Below are 12,192 nucleotides of genomic sequence, written 5' to 3' on the forward strand. Positions count from 1 at the left end.
CGAATCCCAGTTCCTGTAGCGTCATGCTGATGGCAGAGTCAGGATTTAGTGTAAGCAGCGTGAGTCCATGGCCCCATCCTGCCTGGTGTCACATCGGGTTCCTTGATACCAATTGAGCAACGTTTCCATGCCCTTAAGAATTCAGGCTGTTTTGGAGGCAAAGGGGGACCGACCCTGTAGTAGATGGGTGTACCTAATAAACTATTCTGTGCTAATGCATATACAAAAAAAGATTAACGGAGAGCAAGCTACAATATGGCAAATTACCAAATGAGGCATCCTTATTCAATGACATTTGTTTGTTGCTCCTGCTAGTTTCACTCTATTAATCATGCTTTTTGTGTATGAATATTTCCCCTACAGATGTCATGTTGGTCAACAGATAGGTATTTCTGCATTAGTAATGGTTAGAACTTACTTACTGTAGCTCTGGTGTGTCAGCCAAAGCTATGTCCTGTGTTTTTGGGTAATGCATGTTGCTAAATCGCAGGGGGAATAGCAACGTGACCACGGTGTAAAATCATGGCATACAGTTATAATTTAAGTATATTTAGGAATATGATGACTATTACCTTAACCCCCTAAGGTCGATGTTCGCGCCCAGGTGGTAATCTAATTATCATAATAACAAAATCTGTCAATTTAAGCTAGAGATACAGTATCTGTTTTTTTGCATTGGATGCATCTCAATCCACCACATCTGCCTATGTCACACTTCCACATCTGCCTATGTAACACTTCCACATCTGCCTATGTAACACTTCCACATCTGCCTATGTAACACTTCCACATCTGCCTATGTAACACTTCCACATCTGCCTATGTCACACTTCCACATCTGCCTATGTAACACTTCCACATCTGCAGTGAAAGGTGACAGAGCTATAGCGGTGTTTGTCAGACCATGAGACATCCCAAAAATTGGTCTTCTCACAAAATCGTCTGTAGTGTCTGAACTATTATGATCCCTCTATGGAAAGATGAGGCTCTCACGAACATGATGGTGTTCTCCATTTTGCTCTACGACCTCCACAAGCGTGGGACTCCACTGAAGTCGGTACAGCTGATCTGCCAACTTCTGTCTATAGCGTCCGAACAGTTTGGGCTAGACACTAATATGACCCCTCCGTGTAAAGGTGAGACCCTCATGAACATGTACATGTTTTTCTCTAGGACGCCCACAGGCCTCACAATACTCCTCTGAAGGTCTCCCGGTACCAGTCAAAAAAGTTAATGGAAGTACTGTATATATAGAGACTGTTTAGTAAAAAAAATAAACATGTTTTCTGATCTTTCTTATATCTCTCAGATATACAGTTGAAGTCGGAAGTTTACATACACTTAGGTTGGAGTCATTAAAACTCGTTTTTTAACCACTCTACAAATTTCTTGTTAACAAACTATAATTTTGGCAAGTCGGTTAGGACATCTACTTTGTGCATGACACAAGTAATTTTTCCAACAATTGTTTACAGTCAGACTATTTCACTTATAATTCACTGTATCACAATTCCAGTGGGTCATAAGTTTACATACACTAAGTTGACTGTGCCTTTAAACATCTTGGAAAATTCCAGAAAATGATGTCATGGCTTTAGAAGCTTCTGAAAGGGTAATTGACATAATTTGAGTCAATTGGAGGTGTACCTGTGGATGTATTTCAAGGCCTACCTTCAAACTCATTGTCTCTTTGCTTGACATCATGGGAAAATCAAAAGAAATCAGTTAAGACCTCAGAAAAAAATCGTAGACCTCCACAAGTCTGGTTCATCCTTGGGGGCAATTTTCAAACGCCTGAAGGTACCACGTTCATCTGTACAAACAATAGTATGCAAGTATAAACACCATGGGACCACGCAGCCGTCATACCGCTCTAGAAGGCGCTGCGTTCTGTCTCCTAGAGATTAACGTACTTTAGTGCGAAAAGTGCAAATCAATCCCAGAACAACAGCAAAGGATCTTGTGAAGATGCTGGAGGAAACAGGTACAAAAGTATCTATATCCACAGTCAAACGAGTCCTGTGTCGACATAACCTGAAAGGCTGCTCAGCAAGGAAGAAGCCACTTCTTCAAAACCACCATAAAAAAGCCAGACTACGGTTTACAACTGCACATGGGGACAAAGATCGTACTTTTTGGAGAAATGTCCTCTGGTCTGATGAAACAAAAATAGAACTGTTTGCCATTATGACCATCGTTATGTTTGGAGGAAAAAGGGAGAGGCTTGCAAGCCGAAGAACACCATCCCAACCATGAAGCACGGGGGTGGCAGCATCATGTTGTGGGGGTGCTTTGCTGCAGGAGGGACTGGTGCACTTCACAAAATAGATGGCGTTATGAGGAAGGAAAATTATGTGGATATATTGAAGCAACATCTCAAGACATCAGTCAGGAAGTTAAAGCTTGGTTGCAAATGGGTCTTCCAAATGGACAATGACTCCAAGCATACTTCCAAAGTTATGTCAAAATGGCTTAAGGACAACAAAGTCAAGGTATTGGAGTGGCCGTCACAAAAAACTGAGTTTAAATGTATTTGGCTAAGGTGTATGTAAACTTCCACTTCAACTGTAGGATAGACATTTCAGAACAAACTTATTTTAGATATTTTGGGGGGACTATCTGTTGTTGCATATGAATCTCTTATTTCTTAATTCCATTATTTTACTTTTACATTTGTTTGTGTTGTTGTGAATTGTTAGCTCCAACAGTGCGGTAGTATCTAACACAAGCATTTCGATACACCCGCAATAACATCTGCTAAATATGTGTATGTGACCAATAAAATTTGATTTAATTTTGATTTGTTATCCAATGCGTTTGTATGGGCTAATAGCAGGAAGGCCAAGTATATTTTTTCTCGTCAAATTCTTTTAAAATATTTTTTTTATACTTCATGGGGTCTTAAAATTATAAATCAAATATCAAAATGATCCTTGGTATGACCTTCTTAAAACAGTTCCATATAGATTAGTAGACACTCCACCCGCTCCGGGTTAGACAGGGCTTAGACTGTTTAGTGCCGGAAAATAAGGGTTAAATACATATAAAAAAATAACAAATGTTTCCTGATCTTTCTTATATCTCTCATATATACGTTAAACACTTCATAACAAACTTGGTAACTTGGAATGACCTTAAAACAATTCCATATAGCTTGGTAGTACCCCTGCCCCAGCTTAGACCGGGCTTAGACTCTTATTGGTTAGTATGTTTCTGTGCATTTCATGCACTTATTTTGTGCCATGAATTGTTGCTGCTTTATTTCAGGGTCCTTGATGGAAACGTATATAATATGTGCCATTCCTGTAGTGGCTGGCAGGGGACAGATTGCTACATTGTTGCTGACAGGCATTATTGTGGCCTGGGTGTATGTCTTGGTGTAGACTTGATTACTATTATTTGATGTTCCTGTTTGTTCATCGTCCTGTTCATTATGACATGAATTTACAATGAAAAACATCACTACACCATTCGTTCTAAATATGCTGGTGACCATTTCGTAAAACAGCCAAAGTCTAAATGAAGCTGAGATTATAGGCGATTAGTTTATGACATTTTAATACCTATGGAAAATCCTATCAGAATGGAAGAAACATCTGAGGAATAGAAGAGTGAGGCCACTCCCCTGCTTCACCAGCAGCCACTAACGGCACGAGATTACTCTCTGAACTTAGAGAGGTTTATCGGGGACACTGTCCCTTGTTACGTGTTTGGCAATATGGTCAGAGAGATAACTCTTGGAAAAGGCATGTTTTATCCCGCCGGCGACAGCTGTGAAAACGCAATCATTGGAGTATGAACTCTGAAGGACGCCTCGAGGATCCCGCATTGACAAGGCTGTTTTCCCCTTCAAATAAAATGCATGATGCATTATTGACGTCTGTGCGTGTTGTTGGGAGGGAACTCAACTCTCTGCTAGTCAAGGCCATAACTGACAATATACTGACAATATACTGTACCTACCAGGACAGCGAACAGTCTTTCCATTTGCAGCTCTTACGGGAGATGCTGAATATTAGATTCATATTTGATTGTAAATTCTTACCTTATAAACAGACTTATTCTCTCCGTCTTTTCCCAGGAGTACACCATCGATGTGTTCTTCCGTCAGAGCTGGAGGGATGAGAGGCTGAAGTTCGACGGGCCCATGCAGGTCCTGCCTCTTAACAACCTCCTGGCCAGTAAGATCTGGACTCCAGACACCTTCTTCCACAACGGGAAGAAATCTGTGGCCCACAACATGACCACGCCCAACAAACTTCTACGACTGGTGGACAACGGTACCCTGCTTTACACTATGAGGTGAGCCATTACCCTTTATTCACCCATAGTACCAAGATTGGATACTTTCAAAATGATGTTGGCCCGCTGCATACTCCACTACCACCCACCACCACTGTCTGACCAAACACCGCCACCACCACACTCATCCCGTTACTCAGTTACCACACAAAAAAAATCTCCTGACAATGCACATTTGGTAGACGGCTGGCTAGCAGAGAGGGCATGGTCTCCATCTTGTGTAATGTTATCTGAGTTAGGGGAGTCTGAGGTGGGCGACAGGAGTTTGAGGTGGGCGAGTAGGCCTGAGGCCAGCTAGTGGAATGACCTGCGCACAGAGGTGCTTTGATGAATGAAGGTGATAATTGAATAGTGGATGTCTGGGCCAGGAGCTATCCAGAGCAATGTGTCTGACTGCCAGGGGACTGAGTGGTCTCTCCCTGAATCCAGTCTGACACAGCACATGCTTCATGGAGGCAGCCATGGTGTAACTAAGCTCCTCTAGCCACACTCTTTTGTTCAGAGGATTGTAACTATGATGTTCAAAGTACTCTTTGTCCTGACAATCAGTAATCACTCAGCCAGTCTACTGTGTACTATGTAGCTGTTTGGACATCCTCAACAAGCTTGAGTAAAATTGTATTGCTTATTTAAGATACCTGTAGCAGCAAGAAATGTTTTAGCACTTAACTGCCGCCACTCTGTCTCCTCATCAAGTATTGCTTCTGAATTTCTTGATATACAGTGCATTCGGAAATTATTCAGACCCCTTGACTTTTTCCACATTAAATGTTACACTACAGCCTTATTCGAAAATTGATTTAAAAAAAAATAATCTCTCATCAATCTACACACAATAACGCATAATGTCAAAGCAACAACATATATATATTTTTTTGCAATTTAATAAAATAACAAAACATCTGAAATATCACATTTACATAAGTATTGAGACCCTTTATTCTGTACTTTGTTGAAGCACCTTTGGCAGCGATTACAGCCTCGAGTCTTCTTGGGTATGACGCTACAAGCTTGGCACACTTCTATTTGGGGAGTTTCTCCCATTCTTCTCTGCAGATCCTCTCAAGCTCTGTCACTGCACAGCTATTTTCAGGTATCTCCAGAGAAGTTATTCCTGCTTTGTCTTGGCTGTGTGCTTAGGGTCGTTGTAAGGTTGGAATGTGAACCTTCGCCCCAGTCTGAGGTCCTGAGCGCTCTGGAGTAGGGTTTCATCAAGGATCTGTCTGTACTTTGCTCCGTTCTACTTTCCCTCGATCCTGACCAGTCTCCCAGTCCCTGCTGCTGAAAAACATCCCCACAGCATGATACTGCCACCACCATGCTTCACCGTAGGGATGGTTCCAGGTTTCCTCCAGACGCGACGCTTGGCATTCAGGCCAAAGAGTTCAATCTTGGTTTCATCAGACCAGAGAATATTGTTTCTCATTATGGGGTATTGTGTGTAGATTGACGAGGAACAAAAATAATGTCATTCATTTTAGAATAAGGCTGTAACGTAACAAATGCTTTTCCGAATGCACTGTATAACCCTTAACATCTGAATAGAAGCAGGGCTCTTCATATAGTAAGGACAGTTGTCCATAGGGACTCTGGCTGATAATTAGGGTAGCTCTTATTGGGGTAGTTCATTTACCTGTGAATTTAATGCTGCAGTTTTCACATTGAAAGAGTCATGGAACGCCATTATTTTCCCAGCTGGGTCCCTTATTATGAGTTCATTTGATGTGACTGTGATTCTCCTGAGGCTAAGAATAACATTTGGATTTGGATTGATTATTAAAGGGCCTGTCACTTCTTCATTTGCAAGCAAAGGTAGCGTGTTGCAAGACAAGTTGCTATCAAGGGCTTTTTGGCTATTCTAGACACTGCATTAAGGCAAACAAGATACAAAAATACTATTTTATAAATAGTTTCTGGGGCTATTACACGTGGACATCAGTATACTGTATTAATTTCATTGTATTATTCATTTCATTGTTAGTATTCATTTCATTATTAATTTAAAATAATTTCCAATGTTTTAGGAAACGCCAAGGGCAGGCAATTTAGGGACACTACGAAACGTGTTCCCCTCCGACAATCAAAATATTTTCACATGACCCTCCCCTTGTACTGTAAAAACAAATGTCACACCCGCCCCCCTCCATAAATCGAACTGCCAAATAGGGATTATCACCACAAATAAAAATAATTGTAGCAACCATGTGTTTATAAACGTGGATATTTCCTTGACCAAATCGAGCTGGCCACTTCGCCGAACACCACGGATGAGCTCACTCTCCCTGCCATTACACTACGATCAGAGCCAGCTGCAAACAATGATCAGCTAGGGGGAAATCTATATGCAACAAATGTTCCACCTACAGGTTTCTGTACCAATGCACCACACACAACCAACACATAACCGCATACCGATTACCGACTTCGAAAGCTTCATCATGGTTTACGTTTTCAACACCACAATCAAATAGAATAGATAAATAGAGTATGTCAATCTCGACAAACAGAAAATTCATCCCTCCCTACTAAGTATCTAAGACGTGGCTTGACAAGCTCTGAATGTCATTAAACCTTTTGGTGTTTTCTAACAAATGTCTCTTTTCATTCCATGGGGTGGCAGGTAGCCTAGTGGTTAGAGCGTTGGCCAGTACTGACAAAAATGAAAGGTTGCTGGATCGAATCCCTGAGCTGACAAAGTAAAAGTCTGTTGACTGCCCCTGAACACGGCGGTAGACCGGTAGGCTGTCATTGTAAATAAGAATGTGTTCTTAACTGACTTGCCTAGTTAAATAATAATAATTAAACCAATTTATTGAATTGATGCTGGTATTGGAGTGAAGTAGATTAACGTGCGCAGGTAGCCTACAGGAGCTTAATCAAATTAAAACATTGTCACTGGTTTTGTTTATTCCACACTTACTATAAAATGCATAATACATTTAAAATGTTAAATTACATTTAGGCTATATTGAAGCGTTACGTTCGAGGTCGAGGAATAGTCGCTCGTATCGGAAAGGAGGTAGAGCGCGCATTAAGCTTTCCTGAATAACTGTACCTGCTGTGTGGCCACATTATATAGGATGACTTGGGAGAATGATGATTGGCAACAGACAGTGCATCAGTATCAGAAGTAAAAATACAGCCAGACTGTCCTGTACTGTGGCATTCTACACCTTATCATCTGTCGAGTGCAGACCCACAACGGATCCAAATGGAATGAAACATTCAAATAACAGAGCTTTTGCGCCATTATTCAAATTACATTTTCACTGCAGTTTTCCAGCCTAGAGTAGAATTGTACTCACTTGTAAACAATAATGCAATATTCATTAGCCTGCATATTTAAAAAAATATATATAATAATGTAGCCTGCAAAAAAATACAATCCATTAAAAAACCAAGGGACCTCACCAAAAGATTTTAGCCTTTTGGTATTCCCACTTCTGACACCAGTGTAGCAAATGGCAGGACAAGGAAGTGAATCCAGGTCACTGGCGTGAAAGGCAAATGCCCTGTGCATTGTGCCAATAGGGTTAACCCACTTGGTAGGAATTGTATCATGACTCATATAGCGAGGATTGTGACAGTATAATGGCTTTGGTTTGACAGTCACAGGGACCAGGGTTGGAGTCCCAGTCAGGGTACCCCCCTAATCCAGTATATTGGTGTCAGATGTTTGAGAACACCATTGAAAGCATGTCCCAGCCGAGTTTTAGTCACAGTACATTTGTGTTAGGCTAGCAATGTTTCTGTCAGGTTTCTGCACTGCATATGTGATGGCAGAGTATGCACCCAATTGACACAAACCACCATGATATCGTCTGCCAGGTAGACCTACTTTGCAGTCAACATTTCATTGGGAAGGTTTTTGGAGATTACTATTTCATGCATCACAGAGTTTATAGAGCCAATATGCTATATACAGTGAGGGAAAAAAGTATTTGATCCCCTGCTGATTTTGTATGTTTGCCCACTGACAAAGAAATGATCAGTCTATAATTTTAAAGGTAGGTTTATTTGAACAGTGAGAGACAGAATAACAACAAAAAATCCAGAAAAACACATGTCAAAAATGTTATGTAAGTATTTGACCCCTCTGCAAAACATGACTTAGTACTTGGTGGCAAAACCCTTGTTGGCAATCACAGAGGTCAGACGTTTCTTGTAGTTGGCCACCAGCTTTGCACACATCTCAGGAGGGATTTTGTCCCACTCCTCTTTGCAGATCTTCTCCAAGTCATTAAGGTTTGGAGGCTGACGTTTGGCAACTCGAACCTTCAGCTCCCTCCACAGATTTTCTATGGGATTAAGGTCTGGAGACTGGCTAGGCCACTCCAGGACCTTAATGTGCTTCTTCTTGAGCCACTCCTTTGTTGCCTTGGCCGTGTGTTTTGGATCATTGTCATGCTGGAATACCCATCCACGTCCCATTTTCAATGCCCTGGCTGAGGGAAGGAGGTTCTCACCCAAGATTTGATGGTACACGGCCCCGTCCATCATCCCTTTGATGCAGTGGAGTTGTCCTCTCCCCTTAGCAGAAAAACACCCCCAAAGCATAATGTTTCCACCTCCATGTTTGACGGTGGGGATGGTGTTCTTGGGGTCATAGGCAGCATTCCTCCTCCTCCAAACACGGCGAGTTGAGTTGATGCCAAAGAGCTCCATATTGGTCTCATCTGACCACAACACTTTCACCCAGTTGTCCTCTAAATCATTCAGATGTTCATTGGCAAACTGCAGACGGGCATGTATATGTGCTTTCTTGAGCAGGGGGACCTTTCAGGCTCTGCAGGATATCAGTCCTTCACAGCGAAGTGTGTCACCAATTGTTTTCTTGGTGACTATGGTCCCAGCTGCCTTGAGATCATTGACAAGATCCTCCCGTGTAGTTCTGGGCTGATTCCTCACCATTCTCATGATCATTGCAACTCCACGAGGTGAGATCTTGCATGGAGAACCCAGGCCGAGGGAGATTGACAGTTCTTTTGTGTTTCTTCCATTTGCAAATAATCGCACCAACTGTTGTCACCTTCTCACCAAGCTGCTTGGGAATGGTCTTGTAGCCCATTCCAGCCTTGTGTAGGTCTACAATCTTGTCCCTGACATCCTTGGAGAGCTCTTTGGTCTTGGCCATGGTGGAGAGTTTGGAATCTGATTGATTGATTGCTTCTGTGGACAGGTGTCTTTTATACAGGTAACAAACTGAGATTAGGAGCACTCCCTTTAAGAGTGTGCTCCTAATCTCAGCTCGTTACCTGTATAAAAGACACCTAGGAGCCAGAAATCTTTCTGATTGAGAGGTGGTCAAATACTTATTTCCCTCATTAAAATGCAAATCAATTTATAACATTTTTGACATGCATTTTTCTGGATTTTTTTGTTGTTATTCTGTCCCTCACTATTCAAATAAACCTACCATTAAAATTATAGACTGATAATTTCTTTGTCAGTGGGCAAACGTACAAAATCAGCAAGGGATCAAATACTTTTTTCCCTCACTGTACACTGAGTGTACTAAACGTTCAGAACACTTTCCTAATATTGAGTTTCACCCCCTTTTGCCCTCAGAACAGCCTCAATTTGTCAGGGCATGGACTCTAAAAGGTGTCAAGCATTCCACAGGGATACCGGCCCATGTTGACTCCAATGCTCCCCACAGTTGTGTCCAGTTGGCTGGATGTCCTTTGCCTGGTGAACCATCTTGATACACACAGGAAACTGTTGAGCGTGAAAAACCCCAGCAGCGTTGCAGTTCTTGACACATTCAAACCGGTGCACCTGGCACCTACTACCATACCCCGTTCAAATATTTTGAATGGAACACATACACAATCCATGTCTCAATTGTCTAAAAGGCTTAAAAATCCTTCTTTAACCTGTCTCTGTTACGCCCCTGAAAAAGGGGAGAAATAATCACGAGTGTGATACAGTATTGTTCCCTCACTGAGAACTTTTACTGCAATCATTTTACCAAGGTAACACATTTTACAAAACAGATCTACAGGAAAGAGCTAGTGTTGTAGGGTACAAGGCTTATTCAAGTCACAACAGTATACACTGTAATTCACTGAAACATATACTAATTTCAATATAACTGTCAAGCACAACGCTTTAACTCAGTAAACCATAACTCAATTTATCAACAGTCAATAAAGTGTTTGAAAAACCATTATACAAATAACACCGCAAAATATCTTATTAACAACGCACATGTTCATTCACGATCGACATAAAATGGCAGCTACTCTCAGTACGAAGCTAGCCTTCGCTGCAACCGAGCAGGGCTCATATTACTCTTAGCAAACTTAACTCTAACTTCCTCAAGATGTTACTAAGACACACCTTAAACACTCTTGACATGTTACGAGTTAATGACTCTGTTTTATCATCAATAACGTACCTGAAAAAGGGGAGAAATAATCACGAGAGTGATACGGTATTGTTCCCTCACTGAGAACTTTTACTGTAATAAGGAAAAGACCGCGATTTCCCCGCGAACTTGGGCGGAGACCAGAGCAATCGATCTCAGGCTCATAGATTAAGAGCATTTAGTAGATCACAGATGAACACTTTTCCCCTTCAATTAGGCACCACAAAATAAAGTAATCAATATAACGTTTACACATTCCTTTTACAATTCTTACCCTTTGTACGCTTGATGGATTTTAACTTTTTAACACAATTATATGAATGTTATCCATCTCTATCAACTAATACAGAATGCATGATCTTTTTAACCTTAGATGTTTTAAGATCCTCACATACTATGAACTTACTAATACTTTTTAATGTATAACAGGCTATGAGTATTTCCTTTAACCTGTCACATGTCCTCCCCTTCATCTACACTGATTGAAGTGAATTTAACAGGTGACATCAATAAGGGATCATAGCTTTCACCTGGATCCACCTGGTCAGTCTACGTCATGGAAAGAGCTCAGTGTATCTTGCCTTTAGAAAAACAAAACAAAACAAGGAAATAGCATCATACATTCTTGCAATACTGCTACTTATATTCTTACACTATTCAAGCATGATTTTCCCTGAAAATGTTCAGTGTGTTGTTAGAGGTGTCCCCATCTTTACCATGTCCACCGTACGTGTCAGTGACTCTTGCATATGCACGCTCTGATTCAGAGGGGTTGGGTTAAATGCGGAAGACACATTTCAGTTGAATGCATTCAGTTGTACAACTGACTAGGTATCCCCCTTTCCCTATCTTAGCACATGCAGTCGTGCTACTGAATCTACATCTGATCCGGTGCCACTACCAAACCAGAACCCTTATGCTTTACAACATAATGAAACACTTAAGTTGTATAATATGTTTACTTAGCGGGTTGAAAAGTGCCGTTTTGACACATGCAATCTTTCAGAAAGCCTTCTAAAGCGTGTGATGTCATCGTTTGTCCCTGTATTGCAGTGTATTGTAGCTGTTTAGTGGCGGCATTGTGTGTTGGCATTGTGAAAGCAGAGAGAGGGGGTTTAATAATAGATCCTGGACTGGATATTGCTGTTTCTCAGAAGCAGTTTTTTTTCATAGAGTGCCTTGCCCTCCACAGTGCTACCAGTTATGTCTTAAAGACAGGCTGCAGTTGTCTCCAACAGCATTTTATGGAGAGTTCATTATGTTTTCATGAATTAAAGAGTACTGTGTGCAGAAACTGCCTGCGGTTAATGTGACTGATACAAAAGATAGATTACACTTCTATAGCATCCAGCCCTGTGAGCTCATCTGACTCAAATGCATCCTCTTAGCTATGACAGAAAACAAAGAGCTCCCTTCCTGTCTTCACATAAGGCCCTGGTGAAATGAGAAGTACTATAAAGTTCTGCATTTCCATCTGGTTTGTTGCCAAACTTCAGTTCTTAGTTGTTGTTTATTTTTTG

General features: G+C 41.3%; 1 protein-coding gene across 2 annotated transcripts in view; it reads left to right on the forward strand.

The window, feature by feature from the left end:
• The window catches only part of LOC115154643 (gamma-aminobutyric acid receptor subunit alpha-3-like), a 160,572-nt gene that overhangs the window by 95,793 nt on the left and 52,587 nt on the right, over nt 1–12,192 (forward strand). For both annotated transcript variants that reach the window (XM_029701089.1, XM_029701090.1), the window contains exon 5: nt 4,082–4,302. In XM_029701089.1, coding sequence (XP_029556949.1) covers nt 4,082–4,302 — 221 coding nt within the window. The remainder of the gene's footprint in view (nt 1–4,081; nt 4,303–12,192) is intronic.

This window comes from Salmo trutta, chromosome 19, assembly GCF_901001165.1.
Source record: "Salmo trutta chromosome 19, fSalTru1.1, whole genome shotgun sequence".
Classification (NCBI taxonomy): Eukaryota; Metazoa; Chordata; class Actinopteri; order Salmoniformes; family Salmonidae; genus Salmo; species Salmo trutta.